The 21,063-nt window shown below is 44.1% G+C and overlaps 1 protein-coding gene across 1 annotated transcript; it reads left to right on the top strand.

The window, feature by feature from the left end:
* Positions 1–10,063: 10,063 nt before the first annotated feature.
* Positions 10,064–16,175, top strand: LOC137522998 (nicotinamide N-methyltransferase-like). Its single transcript, XM_068243173.1, has 3 exons — positions 10,064–10,281; positions 14,737–14,944; positions 15,582–16,175. The coding sequence occupies exons 1-3, from the start codon at positions 10,128–10,130 to the stop codon at positions 16,003–16,005; spliced, it is 786 nt and encodes a 261-aa protein (XP_068099274.1). The 5' UTR covers positions 10,064–10,127; the 3' UTR covers positions 16,006–16,175.
* The last annotated feature ends 4,888 nt before the right edge of the window (positions 16,176–21,063 follow it).

The raw sequence follows: 21,063 nt of genomic DNA, 5'->3' as shown, positions 1-21,063 counted from the left end.
ACTTCAAATTTGCTAGATTTTTCCCAAAAAAATCTATATTTCCCTTAGACCTACTAAGAGAAGTGTAATAGACTTACCAAAAGTCTACATTCTCCCTAATTTTTTTTTTTTTTTTTTTTAAACTAAGGCCTTCTAAAAACCTTATAATCTATATAATTAAATTATACTATCAAAAAACACAAACTCCAACACCGGATTCGTTTTGGTATCAACAGAAATTTTACATAAATAATATAGACACCTCTCTCTTTAAAAAAAAACAAAAAGAGAAGTATAGTCATATTACTTACGTGAACTCTGCAGAAGACCATCCGCGGCGAGCCCTCAGCTGAAAGGAGTTGGATCTATTTAAGTTCATGTCAGATATCAGATGCCTTAGACTACTTCATTTCCTGGCGCCAGGACATGTCACATAACGTGGTTAACAGGACACACACACACACAGGAGTTGTGAGCACAAATTATGCTGAATCTTTATTACAGTTGCTTTCCTTATATCCTACTCAATACAGGATTTTGCTCATGCGCAGTTTATCATCATATGTCACCATAATTACAGAAAGTCATGTGATTTACGAGAATTAACACAGTTCAATGATCACGGGAAAACATGTTATTTATGACATTCCAGGTGTCCCCAGTTGGGGCATTTTATGGGTTTTGCCCAGAGAGAAGAATTTGGCTATTCTCTACCACAATCAGCCAGCTCTTCCTGCACAGATGTGTGTGGGTGGCTGATTGTTCTATAGACACATTAATATCTCACTGAATAGATACATGAGGCACAGACTTAGATACATGTATGCTTGTATATGAAATTGATCTATATACTAATATATATACATACATATATATATATATACATATATACCTACATATCCTTTCAATAAGTGATCTGCAGTCTCACCGATAATCCGATATACAAACTAACCTCTGTTCACCTGAGTAGAGTGTAGTGTTTGGTGTAACAGTAACACTTAGAGGACAAGGCCTCAATGCAGCAAGGAGTACTGCACAGATTCCTTCCGCAGACCTGAGCTCTCCAAGACGGGAGGAGTCAGACTGACAGTAGGAAGGTATATCTGAAAGTGACCCTCAGGAGGAAGGATCGCTAACAGAGCGAGGAACCGCCTCTAACGGTAAGGTCGGTTCTCGAGGTCGGACAAGCCAGGTCGTACACACACGGACAGATAAAGTACAAGATCAGGAGGCAAAGGCGGAGTCAAAGTACAGGCAGGGTTCAGCAACGAGGTATCAGATATATCGGGGTACAAAATCAGGAGGCAGAAACAGAGTCAAGGAACGAGCCGGGGTTCGGCAACAGAGTATCAGAAATATCGAGGTACAAGATCAGAGTTCAGGAGGATAGTCAAAGCAGGCAAAAGTCATAACATATAATCACAATCAAACTAGTACTTTAGCTATCAACAGAATCTAGCTAAGTGTAGGATTACAGCTCCAGCTGGTCCCGGCACACTTAAGGATCTGACTACAGGTCTGAGTGCTCCCACATATGTGATCGCACGCCAGACAAAGAGCAAGTGAACAACCAGCAGTATATATACTCTAGGACCTTTCCAGGACCTCCCTAATTGCTGGTCCAATGAGAGCAGTGGAATTTGTCAGCCTACCCAGCTGGTCAGCCGACACCCTTCTAACTGCTATTTAAACTCTGCCTCTGTGCTCGCGCGCGTGTAAGTCTGAATCCTGGTGGACTATCAGTCCCAGCCACACCAGTACTGTCATGCAATGTATCTAGTGCGGGGGCCGCCTCTGATGCGGATTCCGCCGTTACCAATGCGGATACCGCCGCACTGCCCATGCGGCATGCGGCGTTTTTTCCGCGTTGTGACACCATGCTGGACGCGGAAACAGCCGCCTCACCTCGAGAGACGGCGGCTTTTCCGCGTTTCCTCACAGCCCCCCTGCAAAACTTTGGATGCCCCCCCCCCCTCGCTTTCTGCACAGGTAAACTGAGAACCAATGTTATTCAGTTGGCTAGTGTACTCTTGAATGGGTTTTCCCCATGTAGATAAAAACAAACAGCAGTGAAGCACTGGGGACATTTTCTCTATCAATTATATTAGCTTCTCTGATAAAACATGCATGTTTCCCCACATACAGACACACATGGGGCTTGATTCACTAAACTAATGTCACAGCCATTTTCGTGCGTGTTTTCGCATTTGCGCAAGACTGCGAATTTGCGTGCATAATCGTGAATTTTCGTGCACAAATTACAAGCCGCTCTGCACAAGGGCATGTAACCCGAAACAGCGGGCTGTAGCTGCTACACAGTATTTTATGGCTCTTCAATAAAGCTGATTTATACTTGGATGTGGTGCAGACCATTATCTCCAAACAAGATGAATGTGCTCCCAGCCTCAGCTTATTACACTCACTCTGTTCATCTCTGATGGAGCAGAACTGGCTCTGCAGACTCCTCCAGCATCACTACAGTACACAGAGCTTGGGGAGGGGTAGAGAGGTTGGGGGAGGGGCGCTGTACAAAAGAGCCTGCTGCACACTGGATAGGGAATGTCTACAAATCCTTGTCTGCAAAACTTTACGTGATTCCTTATCAGTGGCTGAGCAGATGCAGTCATTAGAACAATTGTGCAGAGAGCAGAAAGTTTTTTCTCTCTGTGTCCTTAGTTGTCAGTCTCTAAGGACAGGGAGAAGAAACTTCTCCCCCCATGGGCCCCCTGCAGCTTCTGGGTCCCCCTGCAGCTGCATCCCTTGCAGGGTCTATTGTTACGTCACTGCACTAAACACTGACTGCACCTGTCTGCAACAGCTAAAGCGCACTGTGTGGACACACGGAACAGCAATATCACAAGATCAAAACATAGGCTTTAGAAGGGCTCTGGGGTTATGTAGATGGTGATTTGGTACTGTAGCAGCAGGAAAAGCCACTGGGGACACAAAACACAGGCCCAACTAATGCTTTCCCTAATAGCAGCACAGCTCTGTTCCAAGTCTTCTTCTCAGCAGCCACAATCAGAGTATAAATTGACTGGATTTCTGATAGAAGGAGGGCAGTCCAGGTGGGAGGGATAGCTGATTGGCTGCCATGTGTCTGCTGACTCTGGAGTGATGGGTCAGTTTTTGTCTCCATTATAATGTATAGGGGGGGGGTCAAACACACCATATGTTCACAGATAGACGCAAACACACATTGTTCACCGTGAACTATTTGCCGGGCGAACAGTTTGGGACGTCTCTAATCAACATCAGAGGGTGACTGACCCATCCAGACAAGAGATGGCCACTCTTAGGGCTTTTGACTGTGCTTAGAGAAAATGGAAAGCTCTTGTTGACAGGAATAACAGTGAATCAGCCTACTTGAATTGTATTATTTGTGTGATAGGCAGTTAATGTAGGGACTAACAGAGTGAGGAGCGAGAAGAGAGGTGGATGAGTTGTGCCGCAGAGTTCATTGAGCACTGCATTGTGTGCACAAGGAGTTTGGTAACTTCCTGGAGGAGAAAGGAGCAAATGGGGAAATGCTCTTTAGATGGAGACAATAGTGAGTTGATATGTGGTTTGAATGAGAGAGTTGGGTCCATTAGTACACCTAGGCAGCAGGCTTGGGCCACGGCGATTATTGGAGTGTTGTCAACATTGATAGTTATGCCAGGCAGGGGAACTAGATCACATGGTGGAATAATAACCATTTCAATTTTATCCATGCTAAGTTTCAGAAAGTGGGAGAGAGTTTCAAGAGCATATAACTGATACTGGAAGCCAAAAGTGATAATAAAGGATATTTAAAGCGAGAGGGATTTAGAGGCTGCCATATTTATTTCCTTTTAACCACTTGAGGACCACAGTCTTTTCGCCCCTTAAGGACCAGAGCCTTTTTTTCCATTCAGACCACTGCAGCTTTCACGGTTTATTGCTCGGTCATACAACCTACCACCTAGATGAATTTTACCTCCTTTTCTTGTCACTAATACAGCTTTCTTTTGGTGCTATTTGATTGCTGCTGCGAGTTTTACTTTTTATTATATGCATCAAAAAAGACATGAATTTTGTCAAAAAATGACTTTTTCAACTTTCTGTGCTGACATTTTTCAAATAAAGTAAAATTTCCTATACATTTGAGAGCGAAAGTTATTCTGCTACATGTCTTTGATAAAAAAAAAAAACATTCAGTGTATATTTATTGGATTGGGTAAAAGTTATAACGTTTACAAACTATGGTGCCAAAAGTGAATTTTCCCATTTTGAAGCATCTCTGCTTTCTCTAACCACCTGTCATCTTTCATGAGGTGCTTAAATTCCAGGATAGTATAAATACCCCCCAAATGACCCCATTTTGGAAAGAAGACATCCCAAAGTATTCAGTGAGAGGCTGTAACGATCGGTGTCAGCACACAGAGAGAATCTTATTATTAGCGATCTGCAGTATCGCCAAGAATGCAGATATATACCCGATTATTGGCGATCTGCAGAATCACAGATAATACGGATATATTGCTAACCTCTGGACACCCAGCAAAAGAAACACAATAAAGACAGTAATATCACAGAAGTGTGGAAATATCCACCTCACAGCAATTCCTCAGAGGTGTGGTTACCTCTGAATGGGAACCCTGTGCGTGAGATCCTCTAAACCAGGCCGAGTGAGGAATTTCGACCCCTAGCAGTAATCGTCTGCTTGGGGCAGGCGTCTCGGAGAGGCAAGCCTCAGAGATAACCCTCCAGTGGGAGATGTTCCACTGAAGGGAGAAATGTCAGACAGGTAAGAGTTCGGCAACAGAGATGGCGACAGCAGTTCAGGAGCGTAAGGCAGAAGAGTAATCGGTAATCAGGCAGAGGTCGGCAACAAGAATCAGATAGGCAGAGGTACAATAGCGTAGAGAGAGAGAGTAGTCAAGGATAGCCAGAGTCAAAACACAGATACAATATCAATACAATCCTAACTAAGGTGTGAAATCCTTAGTATCAACACCAGGGCACTGAGCTAAGGTCTGAGCGCTAACACAGAAGTGTATTCACGACAGCAGACAAGGAGCAACTGACAGACAGCTCCTTTTATGCTGGGGAACGCTCTAGCAGCGCCCCCCAGCTGCCCAGCCAATCCCCAGCACTGCTGGAGTCAGCTGACCATCCTGGTCAGCTGACTCCCCTTCGGGAACGATAACGTTCCTGTCTCCTGGCGCGCTCGTGTTACTCGGAGACACTGAGCCGGCGAGAGGGCGGGGAATCTTCTGGGCAGCAAGCGTGCGGCGGAGTCCGTCGGACTTACGGACTCCGTCGCCTGCCCCATTGTCCCTGCCGACAGCAGAGCGGAATCCCCCTGGGATGCGGAGTCCGCCACCACGTGTGTTCCGGCGGCGGCTCCGTCATCCCTTACAGAGGCATGGTGAGTTCATAGAAGATTTTATTTTTTGTCCCAAGTTAGCGGAAAATGACACTTTGTGACAAAAAAAGAAAAAGTTTCCATTTCTTCTAACTTGCGACAAAAAAAAATTAAATCTGCCACGGACTCAATATGCTCCTCTCTGAATACCTTGAAGTGTCTACTTTCTAAAATGGGGTCATTTGTGGGGTGTGTTCACTGTCCTGGCATTTTGGGGGGTGCCTAATTGTAAGCACCCCTGTAAAGCCTAAAGATGCTCATTGGACGTTGGGCCCCTTAGCGCAGTTAGGCTGCAAAAAAGTGCCAGACATGTGGTATTGCCGTACTCAGGCGAAGTAGTATAATGTGTTTTGGGGTGTATTTTTACACATAGAGGAGAGAACAGATGTAAACACTGCACTTGGGAGGTGATCTGATGTCAGATCTGCGGGCGATCTATTGGTGTGGGTGGGTGATCAGATTGCCCGCAAGGGGCAGGTTAAGGGCTGATTGATGGGTGGCAGTGACAGGGGGTGATTGATGGGTGGCAGTGACAGGGGGTGATTGACAGGTGATTGACAGGTGATCAGTGGGTTATTGCAGGGAAGAACAGATGTAATTAATGCACTGGCGAATTGATGAGGGGGGGACTGAGGGTAATCTGAGCATGTGGGCGGGTGATTGGGTGCCCGCAAGGGGCAGATTAGGGTCTAATCTGATGGGTAACAGTGACAGGTGGTGATAGGGGGTGATTGATGGGTGATTGATGGGTAATTAGTGGGTGTTTAGAGTAGAGAACAGATGTAAACACTGCACTTGGGAGGTTACATACTTACATAGTTATTTTGGTTGAAAAAAGACATACGTCCATCGAGTTCAACCAGTATAAAGTACAACACCAGCCTGCTCCCTCACATATCCCTGTTGATCCAGAGGAAGGCGAAAAAACCCTTACAAGGCATGGTCCACTTAGCCCCTAAATGGAAAAATTCCTTCCCGACTCCAGATGGCAATCAGATAAAATCCCTGGATCAACATCATTAGGCATTACCTAGTAATTGTAGCCATGGATGTCTTTCAATGCAAGGAAAGCATCTAAGCCCCCTTTAAATGCAGGTATAGAGTTTGCCATAACGACTTCTTGTGGCAATGCATTCCACATCTTAATCACTCTTACTGTAAAGAACCCTTTCCTAAATAAATGGCTAAAACGTTTTTCCTCCATGCGCAGATCATGTCCTCTAGTCCTTTGAGAGGACCTAGGGACAAAAAGCTCATCCGCCAAGCTATTATATTGCCCTCTGATGTATTTATACATGTGAATTTGATCCCCTCTAAGGCGTCTTTTCTCTAGACTAAATAAACCCAGTTTATCTAACCTTTCTTGATAAGTGAGACCTTCCATCCCACGTATCAATTTTGTTGCTCGTCTCTGCACCTGCTCTAAACTGCAATATCTTTTTTTTAATGTGGTGCCCAGAACTGAATTCCATATTCCAGATGTGGCCTTACTAGAGAGTTAAACAGGGGCAATATTATGCTAGCATCTCAAGTTTTTATTTCCCTTTTAATGCATCCCAAAATTTTGTTAGCTTTAGCTGCAGCTGCTTGGCATTGAGTACCATTATTTAACTTGTTGTCGATGAGTACTCCTAAGTCCTTCTCCAAGTTTGATGTCCCCAACTGTATCCCATTTATTTTGTATGGTGCTAGACCATTAGTACGTCCAAAATGCATGACTTTACATATAGCCATCCTATCCAGATCCTGTTGCAATATGACACTATCTTCCTGAGAGTTGATGATTCTGCACAATTTTGTATCATCTGCAAAAATAGCAACATTGCTCACTACTGCATCTACTAGGTCATTAATAAATAAATTAAAGAGCACTGGACCCAGAACAGACCCCTGTGGGACCCCACTGCTAACAGTCTCCCATTTTGAGTACGATCCATTGACCACAACTCTTTGTTTTCTGTCCATTAGCCAGTTCCCTGTCCATAAACACAGACTCTTCCCCAGTCCTTGCATCCTCAACTTTTGCACCAGACTTTTGTGGGGAACAGTGTCGAAGGCCTTTGCAAAGTCCAAGTATATCACATCTACAGCATTCCCAATATCCATAATAGCATTTACTACCTCATAAAAGCTGAGCATGTTAGTAAAACAGGACCTGTCTTTAGTAAACCCATGCTGATGCTGAGAAATAAGATTATTTTCTACTATGAAGTCATGTATAGTATCTCTTAGTAACCCCTCAAATAGTTTGCATACAACTGATGTTAAGCTTACAGGTCTATAATTTCCTGGATCTGATTTTTTGCCCTTCTTAAACAATGGGAAAACGTGGGCTGTACGCCAATCCACTGGGACTCTGCCAGTTGCAAGAGAGTCACAAAAGATAAGATAAAGGGGTTTATCTATAACTGAACTTAATTCCCTTAGGACCCGAGGATGCATGCCATCCGGGCCAGGTGCCTTGTCTATTTTTAATTTATTTAGTCTTGCCTTCACTTCTTCCTGCGTTAAGTATTTAATATTACAGTTAGAAGATTGAGACTCTTCCGCCTCTGTAGTTTGCAACAGTGCTGTTTCTTTTGTGAAGACAGAAGCAAAGAAAGCATTTAATAACTCTGCCTTACCTTGGTCATCCACCATTGAGTTCCCACCCTCATCCTTTAGGAGTCCTATACAGTCAACCTTTCTTTTTTTAGAGGTAATGTACTTGTAAAACTTTTTTGGGTTAGATTTGATATCCTTAGCGATTTCTTTTTCAGCTTCAATCTTTGCCTGCCTAATTTCTTTTTTACAATTTTTATTGCACTCCTTATAATTGCTTAGTGCAGCCTCGGTCCCCTCCTGTTTTAAGACCTTATAGGCATTCCTTTTCCTCTTCATTTTATCTTTAACCTTTCTATTCATCCATAGAGGCCTTTTTTATTCCTAGATATTTTGTTTCCATATGGGATATACATACTACAATATTGATTGAGTATAAGTTTAAAAGCTTGCCATTTCCCTTCAGTGTCTTCCCCTTGTAGTACATTATCCCAGTTCACCAAACTTAGTGCCTGCCTAATTTGATTGAACTTTGCTTTTCTAAAATTCGTAGTTTTAGTGGTCCCGCTGCCCCGTGGCCTATCAGTCACCAGATCAAACGTTATCATGTTGTGATCACTATTTCCCAAATGTTCTTGAACCTGCACATTTGATACATTATCTGGTCTATTAGAAATGATCAGATCCAGTAACGCATTCCCCCTAGTTGGTTCAGTTACCATTTGAGTCAAGTAATTGTCCTGTAGTGCTGCCAGAAATCTGCTGCTTTTACCAGAATGGGTAGCCTCAATACTCCAGTCAATGTCTGGAAAGTTTTATTTCCACCATGAATATTTACCCAAACGGACTCCACATCTTCGCAATCTTCCTCCATCTCATCGTTGAGGACAGCTGTAAGAGAATTCTTAACAAAGAGACAAACCCCTCCACATTTTTCCCTGTTCTATCCCTCCTAAACACATTGTATCCTTTTAAATTAGCTATCCAGTCATGGCTTTCATCCATCCATGTCTCGGCTATTCCCACAATGTCATAGCCTTTGTCATTCAGAATGAGTTCTAGTTTGTCTATTTTATTTGCAAGGCTCCGAGCATTGGTTACCATGCACTTTAAATTTTTACCACCACATTTACCAATTTTGTTTACATGAAATGGGCTACTTGAATTTTTCCAACCTCCTTAATCTTTACACTGTCCCCACCCCCCTCTCCACCCTCCATAATGTTAGGTTCCCACTGTCTTTTTACCCCATCTTGTCTACGTATTGAGACTTTATCCTCCCGGCTCCCCCCAGATCTCAGTTTAAAATCTCCTCCAACCGTTTAGCCATCTTCTCCCCCAATGCAGCTGCACCCACTGATGTCGGATCTGCGGGCGATCTATTGGTGTGGGTGGGTGATCAGATTGCCCGCAAGGGGCAGGTTAGGGGCTGATTGATGGGTGGCAGTGACAGGGGGTGATTGATGGGTGATTGACAGGTGATTGACAGGTGATTGACAGGTGATCAGGGGGGATAGAGGCATACAGTACACGGGGGGGGGGGGTCTGGGGAGAATCTGAGGGGTGGGGGGGTGATCAGGAGGGAGCAGGGGGCAGTTTAGAGAATAAAAAAAAATAGTGTCGACAGATAGTGACAGGGAGTGATTGATGGGTGATTAAGGGGGTGATTGGGTGCAAACAGGGGTCTGGGGTGTGGGCAGGGGGGGTTTGAGGGGTGCTGTGGGCGATCAGGGGGCGGGGGGGGGAAATCAGTGTGTTTGGGTGCAGACTAGGGTGGCTGCAGCCTGCCCTGGTGGTCCCTCGGACACTGGGATCACCAGGGCAGGAGGCAGCCTGTATAATAGGCTTTGTATACATTACAAAGCCTATTATACTCTGTGTCAGCGGCGATCCGGGTGCTAGTAACCCGCCGGCGCTTCCGAACGGCCGGCGGGTTACAGCACGAGGGGGCGGAGCCAGTCGCCGGACTTTAGAGTACATGCTGTGTCATTTTTTTATTTTGTTTTTATGAAGCTGCAGTTAATCATGCCTAGCATATGATCACATACGTCTACATGCAGCTGACATCTCAAGTTCAGATCCGGGCCACATGGTGTGCTTGTGATTCACAGAAATGCTGATGGTTCTGATATAATATAACAGAGTCTCCAGGTGCTTCTAGTTATTATCAAGATTACAGAGTGGAAAGCAGTGAGTAGTCTTCTGCCTGACATACAAGATGGACCGCAGCTCCTACAAGCTCTACCATAAAGACGATGAGCTACATGACTCTAGAGCCATGCTGGAAACATATTGTTCTGAAAACCCAGACACGCCATTTATACACTCAATCAAATTGATAATGGAGAAAATGCACAATGCGTTTAGTATAGGTAAGTAGACTAATGATATGGATGCCTAAAATGTAATAAATTTGGAATATTCTGTCACAAATGGGCTTTTATAACAATCTGAATTCTTACCTTTCTGTTCTTATTACATTTTATCAGTTGGGGAAAGTTCTCTATTTACACTAGTTGCAGAACTGAGAATTGAGCAGTGTCTTTTTAGGGTGCTTGAAGCAAGTCATTTGGGCAAGGGCACTGCCATAGGCTCCGGTAATTTGGGGCAGTGGAGTTTGGCTATTGTGTAGCCTGTCACAATAGCCAAAGAAAATTTGTAACATTTGTAAGACCAAACAAAATTTGCAGCCTATGGTAAGGAGTAGAGATGGCCCGAATGGCTCGCCGGCGATCGGTTCCAGGCAAACTTTCAGTGGTTTGTGTTCGCCAGCAAAGGCGAACTTTTGCGGAAGTTCGCCCCCATAGTGCGCCATTAGGGTCAACTTTACAACTTTGACCCTCTACATCACACTTAGCAAGCACATTGTAGCTAATTAGGCGACACTCTCTCCTGGAGCCACTCCCCCCCTTATAGAAGGCAGGCAGCGCTGGCTATTACACTCACTCGTGTGCCTGCAGTAATTAGTTAAGGGACAGCTGCTAGCAGACTCTCATAGGGAAAGATTAGTTGTAGGCTTGTTAGCGTGCTCCTGGCTGATTGTTATTGCTAAAATAGCACCCCTCAACAGCTCTTTTGAGAGCTAATGTTCTCCTGATGTGTGTTTTTTTTTGTGTTGCCCACTGACACTGCATTATACAGCCCTATCTGTTGCAGCTGGACCTTGGTAATTGCTATTACTGTGCCAGCCAGGCCCTGCCTAACTATCTATACTGGGACACCTACCTATGCCTACCTAACTACTGGGGCACCTACTTACCTATACAGGGACACCTACCTATGCCTAGCTAACTACTGGGGCACCTACCTATGCCTATCTACCTATACTGGGACACCTACCTATGCCTACCTACCTTTACCGGGACTCCTACTTATGCCTATTTAACTACTGGGGCACCTACCTATGCCTATCTACCTATACTGGGACACCTGCCTATGCCTACCTACCTATACTGGGACTCCTACCTATGCCTACCTACCTATACTGGGACTCCTACCAATGCCTAGCTAACTACTGGGGCACCTGCCTATGCCTATCTACCTATACTGGGACACCTACCTATGCCTACCTACCTATACCGGGACCCCTACCTATGCCTAGTTAACTACTGGGGCACCTACCTATGCCTATCTACCTATACTGAGGCACCTACCTATGCCTAGCTAACTACTGGAGCCCCTACCTATGCCTACCTACCTATACTGGGGCACCTACCTATGCCTACCTACCTATACTGGGACTCCTACCTATGCTTCCCTACCTATACTGGGACTCCTACCTATGCCTAGCTAATTACTGGGGCACCTACCTATGCCTACCTACCTATACTGGGACACCTACCTATGCCTATCTACCTATACTGTTTGTGGTGCGTTACACAGTGAGTTTGGTGTGTCAGTGTGAAGCAGAACTCTAATTACACTCCCTGATTGATGTATACACATGAAAGATGTTTTAAAGCAATTTAGCATTCAATGTGATTTCTGTCCTTAAAACTCTGCTTTGCGTCAAATTCGGATTTTTCCCCGGGACATTTGGCGTCTATCCCACTCCGCCATGCCCCCTCCAGGTGTTAGACCCCTTGAAACATCTTTTTCATCACTTTTGTGGCCAGCATAAGTGTTTCTAGTTTTCAAAGTTTGCACGAACCGAACCTTTTGCGGAAGTTCATGAACCCGGTTCGTGAACCGAAAATCGGAGGTTCGGGCCATCTCTAGTAAGGAGGATAGTGGGAACAAGAGGAAAGAAAAACTTTAAAAAGACCTTATAGTTTGGGAGTAAATCGATTTTAAAGTTACGATAGGAAAAAATTCTGTATTTAAATGTGATAAATGACAGATAATGTATTAACCTAATGGTAGTTTAAGTTTACATACAGTATATATAAAAAAAAAAAGAGCAGTGAATTTCATGACAGAAACCCAGTGAAAGTGGTAATGCTTTGGCCAGGGATCGCTATACAGCTGCATTATGGCTATATTAGGATCCCTGGCAACTTTAACTATTTTTTGGACCATTTGTTTTGTTCATTGTTTTGGGAAATATAAAAAAAATGATATGGGGTCCCCCCTTCTGAGCCTCTTTAACACCTTATCCCCCTTGCAGGTTGGGATAGCCAGAATGCGGATCCCTGGCCGCATGAGGCTTTGCACCCTGAGCTATACCAGCTTACATGGTCCATAAAAGAGGAGGCTCTAGAGGAGAGGGGCAGCCAAGGCTCCCCCTCTACCTCAGAGCACTCGTCTAATCCATGGACAAGGGGCTCTATCCCACCTCCCTTGCCCCAGGAGGAGGTGGGGGCCAACGGCACCCTGGGGGTGGCATCTGAGAGGACCCCTTAAAAAGGGGACCCCCAGATGCCAGCCCCCTCCCCAGGAGAAATTAGTATAGGGGTACAAAGTACTCCTTACACATTTCCACTAAGGGTTAAATTGAAATAAAAACACAACCACAAAAAAGTCCTTTAATGTTCTTAATTAAACATGAATACTTACCTTTACCTTTAAGGTAAGCCAACATCTTCATAAATAATCCCACACCAATATCCTCTAAACTTGTGACCTTAATTGTAGATTTATGCGCACCTGCCACCACATACGCCACTTCTCGTCGCAGCTCTAGCTATACTAAGTACTTTTTATAGCCAGAGCTCTGCTCCATCCTCTCTCCTGTCCTGTGTCCCACCGCACATATAGCGCCCACTCACGCCATCACCCTGTAGCACCCACACCACTCTGATATAAGTTAGTCTTTCAGTTAGCAAATGGTAATCAAGCCAGCTCAGGATTGAATGATTACCATTCAGCTGTGTGGGAATTTGCATACCTGCATCCACCATTTGCTGATGCCAGCATAAAAGTCTGCCTCCCATTTCAGACCCCGCCCGACATAGCGTTCAGCTCTCTGAGTTGTCGTTGGGTCTATGCTGTGAAAGTTGTTATTGTAAAAATGTATAATGCCTTGCTCTGTATTTTCATGTCTGCTGGACGTTTGCTGACCTGCGGGGATCAGTGAAGTCCTTCTGATCCTGATAGTTTGGATTCTGCCAGCACCACGTTGGTGACTGGTAGTATTCATTCTAGCCTTGTTCTTGCCCTGTTCTTGAGGATGAACTATAGCAGCGGTTGCCATTAGTTTTGCTCCTACCTGTTAGTCTTGTCTATCTCAGTGTGAATGTTGCCGTCGCAGAAACAGCGACTAGATAGGCTGTTGTCTGTCTTGTTAATTGTCATTACTTGTGCTTTAGCTGGTGAGTTATTTGAGAGCTACATTTCATATATTGCGCATCAGCACGATATATATGTACTCTAGTCAGTCAGTATTGTATTATTTGTAATGTTGTATATTGAATTGTTTACCGACCTTTGCCTGTCTCTTGACTACGAATCTGCCTAATCCTTCCAATACGACTGACATCGGAATTTACGAGTATGACCCAAGCCTGTTACCGACTACGTCTGTTGTGTATTGTATCACTTAGCATCTAGCCTGATAGGTGGCCCAGAGCTGCAGTTGCTCTAGGCAATCTTGTTCTCGTGTTCATTACTCCTGTGTCCATCTGTGGAACATCTTCCATTACCCAGCTACATAGTCTGGAGTGCACACGCTGATGCAGAGTATGCCTCCCCAGCATTACAGGGGGACACCACATCATTTTCTTTTTATTTCCCACACTCCGAACATATAAGCTGTGTATATATATATATATATATATATATATATATATATATATATTGATACATTATCTGCTATTTCACTGCATTTTAAAATAGACTTTCTTCCCCTAACTTTAACATCGATTTTCTCCAACATTCTAAGGTCTTTTTTAAAAAAGCAATCCTCTGGTTCCCAGTGTTCCCACATACCATTCAAATATGGTGTTTTTAGCATGTACGGGAGCTTTGCTATTAACTTTATGTAAAAAAAAAAAAAAAACACTACGCAAAATAAGTATTTTTGGGTGACAAGTATTTTGCAGTTGATCGTTCTCTGCCATGCCACTGTCCAGATTTTGGTACACTTTTTTTTTTATTTTTTTAAAGACATTGTGGCTGGAGAGTTGCCCTGAAAGTTTTGACGTTCTCTTGCCATTTAAAGTCTGTGGTGGTTTGTGAGATTCGCCTGTTTGCAAACATTAGTGGTAAATTTGGGGTGAACCAAAAAATTTGATGTTTGCTACATCACTATTCCCCTGCTCTAGTCTTCAATCATTTCTTCCTTCAGATTTTTCTCCTTCTGAATCTGCATAATAATTAATAATAACACTGACATGGTAGAAATAAATGTCATGTTTGTTTGAGATGAAACCTCCTTTAATATGCTGCAGGTCACATTACTGGAAAGCTCTTGATTGACGTCAGTGGCGGCCCCCTAATCCACCACCTCTATTCTGCTTGTGAGTTCTTCAAAGAGATCATCCTGATGAGGACCAATGAGCAGTGCATCATGGAGATAAGGAAATGGCAGAACGATTGTACTGGAGCTTTCAGCTGGGGGCACATGACTGCACATGTTACCGACTTAGAAGGAAGAAGGTGAGATCTTATGGGATGACCTTTGTATTTAACCTCCTTGCCGCTTATCCCGAACTCAGTTCGGGGTAACCTGCGCAGAAGGATTTCTCAGGCCCCGCCGGGCTGATTTGCATAATTTTTTTTTCCTACACGCAGCTAGCACTTTGCTAGCTGCGTGTAGTACGCGATCACCGCCGCTCGCCGCCGATTCGCCGCTACCCGCCGCGCCGAGCCGCCCCAGACCCCTGCGCAGCCTGGCCAATCAGTGCCAGGCAGCGCTAAGGGGCGGATCGGGATTCCCTCTGACGTTACGACGTCCATGACGTCGGTGACGTCATCCCGCCCAGTCGTCATGGCGACCGAGGAAGCCCTGCAGGAAATCCCATTCTGAACGGGATTTCCTGCTTACTCTGATCGCCGAAGGCGATCGGAGTGGGTAGGGGGATGCCGCCGCTCAGCGGCTATCATGTAGCGAGCCCTGGGCTCGCTACATGATTTAAAAAAAATAAAAATTAAAAAAAAGTGCTGCGCTGCCTCCTTGCCGGATTAATTAGACCGGCAAGGAGGTTAATAGTAGTGACTACTGACATTGTTGTATGCTAAAGTAGAATTTGTGTCATCTGTGATCCTCCATTTAATAAAACATTTTATTTTCCAGTGATGAATCTGAGGTGAAAGAGATGAAGCTGAAGTCAACCATAAGCCAAGTTATAAAATTTGACCCAGAGACAGAAAGTCTAACAGACCAGATAGGGGTTCCTCAGGCCGACTGTGTCATCACCATGTGGTTGCTGGATGTGATCTGCAAAGACCAAGATGACTACATGAGGAACTTGAGAAAAATCTTAAAGTTTTTAAAACCAGGAGGATATCTGTTCTTACTTGGGGTAGATAATGGTTCTTATTACACAGTTGGGGGTCAAAGGTTCCATATTTTCACATGCGATGAACATTTTGTGAGAAACGCTCTTGTTGCAGAAGGGCTGACCATTCTCCAATGTGAAGTCGCCCCAAAGAAATCCAAGAGTGATTTAACTGATTATGACGGGGGCCTATTTATCATAGCTTGCAAACCAAAGTAAACTGAATGTGTCATGCTACCTACTGAAACTAGAAAGTTGGAAAAAAGGTTTGTCATATGCTATTAAACTAGTAAGATTTCACACAAAAAAAATCATTATGCTCTTCAATGTTTTGAAAGAGAAGTACATTTGGGATAAACGTGGTAATTCATGACATGTTACTAGAAAATCTCAATAAAATTCTTCTAAACTTCTGTATCTCTATTTTTCACAAGCAGAACATCAACATCAGAGTGTGGTTGACCATGCAACACAATCTGGCCATTCTAAGGGCCTTCAACTGGCCAGTGCCCAGACATAGTATAAACAACTGTTGGCAGGAAAACTATTGGCAAAGAGTTTTTTATAACTTATATGACTCATTTCCCCCTTTCTTCAGTAGCCTAGGCTGGCAGTGTCTGAAGAAAATGCAGAGATGTATTTTCGGCCCTCAGCCAAACTAGGTAACTCCCATTGCTTGTCTATTTATTTTCATACTTATCCCACAACAAGAAAAATTGTTCAATATGTTGTTAGCCAAGTGTTGTATATCTTAGTGTAATGGATAGTGGAGATGCCGCCGCAACAGGGAGCGACGTGGCGACTATCTCCGCGTCCCAGCCGGCGGCCTCCGCCGCGCAGTTACATGTTGGGGTTTTGCCTGGCCCTTCAGTTGTACATAGACTGAGGGCTACGCCCGCGCGCGCCAGGCGACAGGACCTTTATGCGAATAGAAGGGGAGTCAGCTGATCGCCCGGTCAGCTGACTCCAGCACTACTTCTGATTGGCTGAGTGACTGGGGTGGCGCTGTGGAGCGCTCTCACTATATATAGGACCTACCTGTCAGTCGTTCGGTGTCTGCTGTTGCAAATGCTATGTGTTAGCACTCAGACCTTAGTCAGATCCTAAAGTGTGCTAGAACCGGCAGGAGCTGGGGATCCACACTTAGTGAGACTTCTTGATAGCTTAAAGTACTAATTGCATTGTATTATTTGTTATGACCTTCTGCTAGTCCTGATTACTCTTCTGCCTTCTGATTCTGTACTTTTGCCTATCTGATTCTGCTGCCGACCTCAGCCTGAATATCACTCTGACTTAGTCTTCTGTCTCTGTACTGCATCTGACCGTCTGTTGCCGAACCTGCTTGTCTGACTCTTCTACCCTCACCGGGGAGCCAGTCTCTGGTGAGGGATTCTCTGTACAGTTTAATCACCTGCTCCTCAGGTGATCAGTAACTGCAGTACAGTCTTAATCACCTGCTCCTCAGGTGATCAGTAGTTGCAGTACAGTCTTAATCACATGCTCCTCAGGTAATCAGTAACTGCAGTACAGTCTTAATCACCTGCTCCTTAGGTGATCAGTAGCTGCAGTACAGTCTTAATCACCTGCTCCTCAGGTGATCAGTAGTTGCAGTCCAGTCTTAATCACCTGCTCCTCAGGTGATCAGTAGCTGCTGTACAGTCTTAATCACCTGCTCCTCAGGTGATCAGTAGTTGCAGTACAGTCTTAATCACCTGCTTCTCAGGTGATCAGTAACTGCAGTACAGTCTTAATCACCTGCTCCTCAGGTGATCAGTAGCTGCAGTACAGTCTTAATCAACTGCTCCTCAGGTGATCAGTAGTTGCAGTCCAGTCTTAATCACCTGCTAATCAGGTGATCAGTAGCTGCTGTACAGTCTTAATCACCTGCTCCTCAGGTGATCAGTAGTTGCAGTCCAGTCTTAATCACCTGCTCCTCAGGTGATCAGTAGCTGCAGTACAGTCTTAATCACCTGCTCCTCAGGTGGTCAGTAGCTGCAGCACGATCTTAGTCACCTGCTCCTCAGGTGACCTATAGCTGCAGTGCAGTCAGAATCACCCGCTCCTCGGTTGATCAGTTTCACTTGTAGTACTGTTGCACCAATCACCTATCTACACACCTGGTACTCTTGTGTTTAGCTATACTAGTATTATTGGTGATTCTGCAGATCACCACATAATCAGGTATAGCATCTGTATTATTGGTGATACTGCAGATCACCAAAAATAAGAAAATCTGTTATTGCTGACACCAATCATTACAGTTAGCCAATGCTTTCATTGCATTACAGTTAATTTTAATGAAAATGTTTAAAACCATCTGTAACATTGCAGATGCAATTCTGAAAATATGAAATAAACCATTTCCAATGCTTGAGATGTGCCAGATTTGGTGAGAAAAGTGCACAAACAATGTGCATAACCATTATCATAAGTGATTATTTGACATTAAGGGGGGGGGGGGGGTGGTTTCAAAATCCCATGAGAGGAGTTTCCGTTCGCCATAATCCAGAATTTAAACCTTTTTCTATACTCCTTATCACCCATCTAGGGTTACCTCTTTACATGCCCAAAGTAATGTCATAGATGTAGGAATCAAAATTATCAAAGCTTGCTTCGTTGTGGAGTTAATCCAGTTTGCACTTCACCACAATTCTTCTTCTTTTGGGAGCTGTTATTATCGGCAGGTGTGTGGGACAGCTATGGGGGCAGAGTTTGCCCCAAATTATGCAAATTTGTTTATGGCATTCTGGGAGAATTAATATACCTGGTCCCAGAATCCATTTGAGGCAAACTTTGTCCTCTGCACACGCTATATAGATGATATGATTATTATTTGGGATGGCACAGAGGCAAAATTTCTGTCATTGGTGGAGTATTGCAATAAGAATCTTAAAGGTATACATTTCACAAATATAGTTGATGAAAACAAATTGATATTCCTGGATCTAGAGCTATTGCATAATGATACCAATCAGATTGTATGACTTTAAGGATTTTAAGCCCACAAGAAGGAGTTCATATTTAGCCAGCTGTCACAACCCTAAGTGGAAGTTGAATATCCCACAGCAGCAATTTTGCAGGCTCAGGTGCAACTGGCAGTTGTGACTTCATATCACATGTTCTGAAGTCCTTTTTGGACCATAGGGTACAAATAGTGTACATGGAAAAACCCATTTATTGTATATCCACTCATGTTGTGCAACTGTTAGACTGTGGGTGCAATCATTTTTATGTGGGTAGGATCACCAGAACCAATAGGCTTCGTTTTGGGGTACACAACGTAGGGATGGTTTCTGCATTCCGCGGAATTTAAAATTCCTGCCGGAAGTTGGTGATTCCGGTTCCGAAGCGACGGAATGGAATTGCTATCGCCGTTTTTCACAATTCCGCTGAATTTTACGGAATTCAAATTTTTTCCCCCTAACTGATTTCTGCCTAATAAGAAGTCTTTCTACTCAGTAGACTCCTTCTCGTCTTCCAGGGAATTGTAGAATTTCAAAAGCCAGCTTACATACCTTGGCTGGGAATTGAACCCAGGTCTAGTGCTCGGTAGATAGCTCTCTTCACCACTATACCACCACCAACACTACATGCTGAAGCCAGCCTAGCATGTACCATTATGATATATCCAAGAGAAAAATGAGCTTGCTTATGGATTTGTAGGATTTTAAAAGCCAACTCACATATATTGGCCAGGCCCAGGATTTGAACCCAGGCCTACCACGCGGTAGGCTGCTATCCTAACCATTATACCACCAACACAACACACTACAATGCTACATGCTGAAGCCAGCCTAGCATGTACCATTGTGATATACCCCAGGTAAGTATAAATATACTGATACATTAAGTGAACCAGAGACGAAGCACCCTCATGTATTTTACCATATTTACCAGTGGGAACATTAGAGAAAACACAGACCCTGCTCTCTGTTTCATTCTTCACTGTTCAGCTTGCTTGTAATCAGCCCTAATAAAATCCCCGACTGAGCATTCAGTCTGGCTTTGCTATAATGACTCAGCTATAATGATTGCTGAGCAGAGTCACAAGGGGGCAGGCTTGGGCTTGAAAAGACATCACAGAAGACAAACTCAGCTATAAGGATAAATGAGCAAAGCCAGACTGAATGCTCAGTTAGAGATTTTATCAGGGCTGATAAGGAAGCAGGCTGAATGGTGAAGAATAAAACAGAGAGCAGGGTAGGTGATTTCTCTAATGTTCCCACTAATATATATGGTAAAATACACGAGGGTGCTTCGTCTCTGGTTCACTTTAAGGTCTCAGGTTTCCTTTAAGTCCCTGGTCCATGTAGCAGTATGGTTATACTTATGGTTAAAAGGCACCAAAGTGAAATAAAATGATTAAAAACTGTTTAAAAATAGAAGTGGTAAATGTAAACCTACCTCCTCTCAAGGAAAAAAAAATCAATTGGGTAAATAAAGGACCGAGCCAAATTAACAAAACTCTAATTGATTGCAACTAGTTTCTCAGGACTAGGTTCCTGCTTCTTCAGGCATATAAAGAAAGTAAAAAACTCCAAGGAGCAGTAGTGGAGCCTAGTACCTGAGGCTGTTCCCAAGCACCATCCAAGTACTTGCTAGTAGTGGGCACAGGAGGTGGCTACTGCATTTAGTCACAACTGAGCAGGCCATGCTCAGATATGACATGGTACAATTATTTGCTGCTGTAGCTGCATGTCAAACACTAACACAACTGGGGCTACAAATATGGCCCTCCAGCTGCATGAAATTGCAAACAAAAGGAACACAGCGGTTCCAAGTGCAGTTGGAAGGGTGAAATGCCCAAGAAGAGTGCAGGTCTACTTCCAGAGGAGTAGCTATTGGGGGGGGGGGGGGGGGTACATCTGTCCCCGGACGTAGCATCTAGGGGGCGCAGTTACGGGTTTTACTTTCCCTGATGCTTCCCCGTCGAGAGTCTATGAAAGATGGTGGAAGGATCCAATCTTCTCCCCTGCTTCTTCTTGCTCTCTGCCCCAGAGTTTTGGTTTATTTTATCTCCCTGCTGTAATCAGCGCTTGCCATGTTTGCATCAGCAAAGTAGATCATGTGTATTTCTACGTATCTCCCAACTTTCTAATGCCTGGTACACATGATGCAATTTCCTGCCAGGTGGATGAACTGATCATTTCCGGCATGTCCGATCTGCTACTGATGAAGAACAGGAACGATTTTGTGCAGTGCTGATCTGAAAATCGATCCTGTTCCTGCAATCAGGTGCAGATCGGACATGCTGGAAATTATTCTAAAACTCAAACA

Source organism: Hyperolius riggenbachi, chromosome 6, assembly GCF_040937935.1.
Source record: "Hyperolius riggenbachi isolate aHypRig1 chromosome 6, aHypRig1.pri, whole genome shotgun sequence".
In the NCBI taxonomy this organism is placed as follows: Eukaryota; Metazoa; Chordata; class Amphibia; order Anura; family Hyperoliidae; genus Hyperolius; species Hyperolius riggenbachi.
The sequence above is the reverse complement of the archived record's forward strand: the minus strand, read 5'-3'. Positions and strand labels throughout refer to the sequence as shown.

What these genes read in the sequence shown, in the direction of transcription:
- LOC137522998 (XM_068243173.1), top strand. Translation starts at nt 10,128, where the DNA reads ATGGACCGCAGCTCCTACAAGCTCTACCATAAAGACGATGAGCTACAT. An exon ending in GCACAATGCGTTTAGTATAG is followed by an intron (nt 10,282 to 14,736) that starts GTAAGTAGACTA and finishes AATATGCTGCAG; the next exon opens with GTCACATTACTGGAAAGCTC. An exon ending in ACCGACTTAGAAGGAAGAAG is followed by an intron (nt 14,945 to 15,581) that starts GTGAGATCTTAT and finishes TTTATTTTCCAG; the next exon opens with TGATGAATCTGAGGTGAAAG.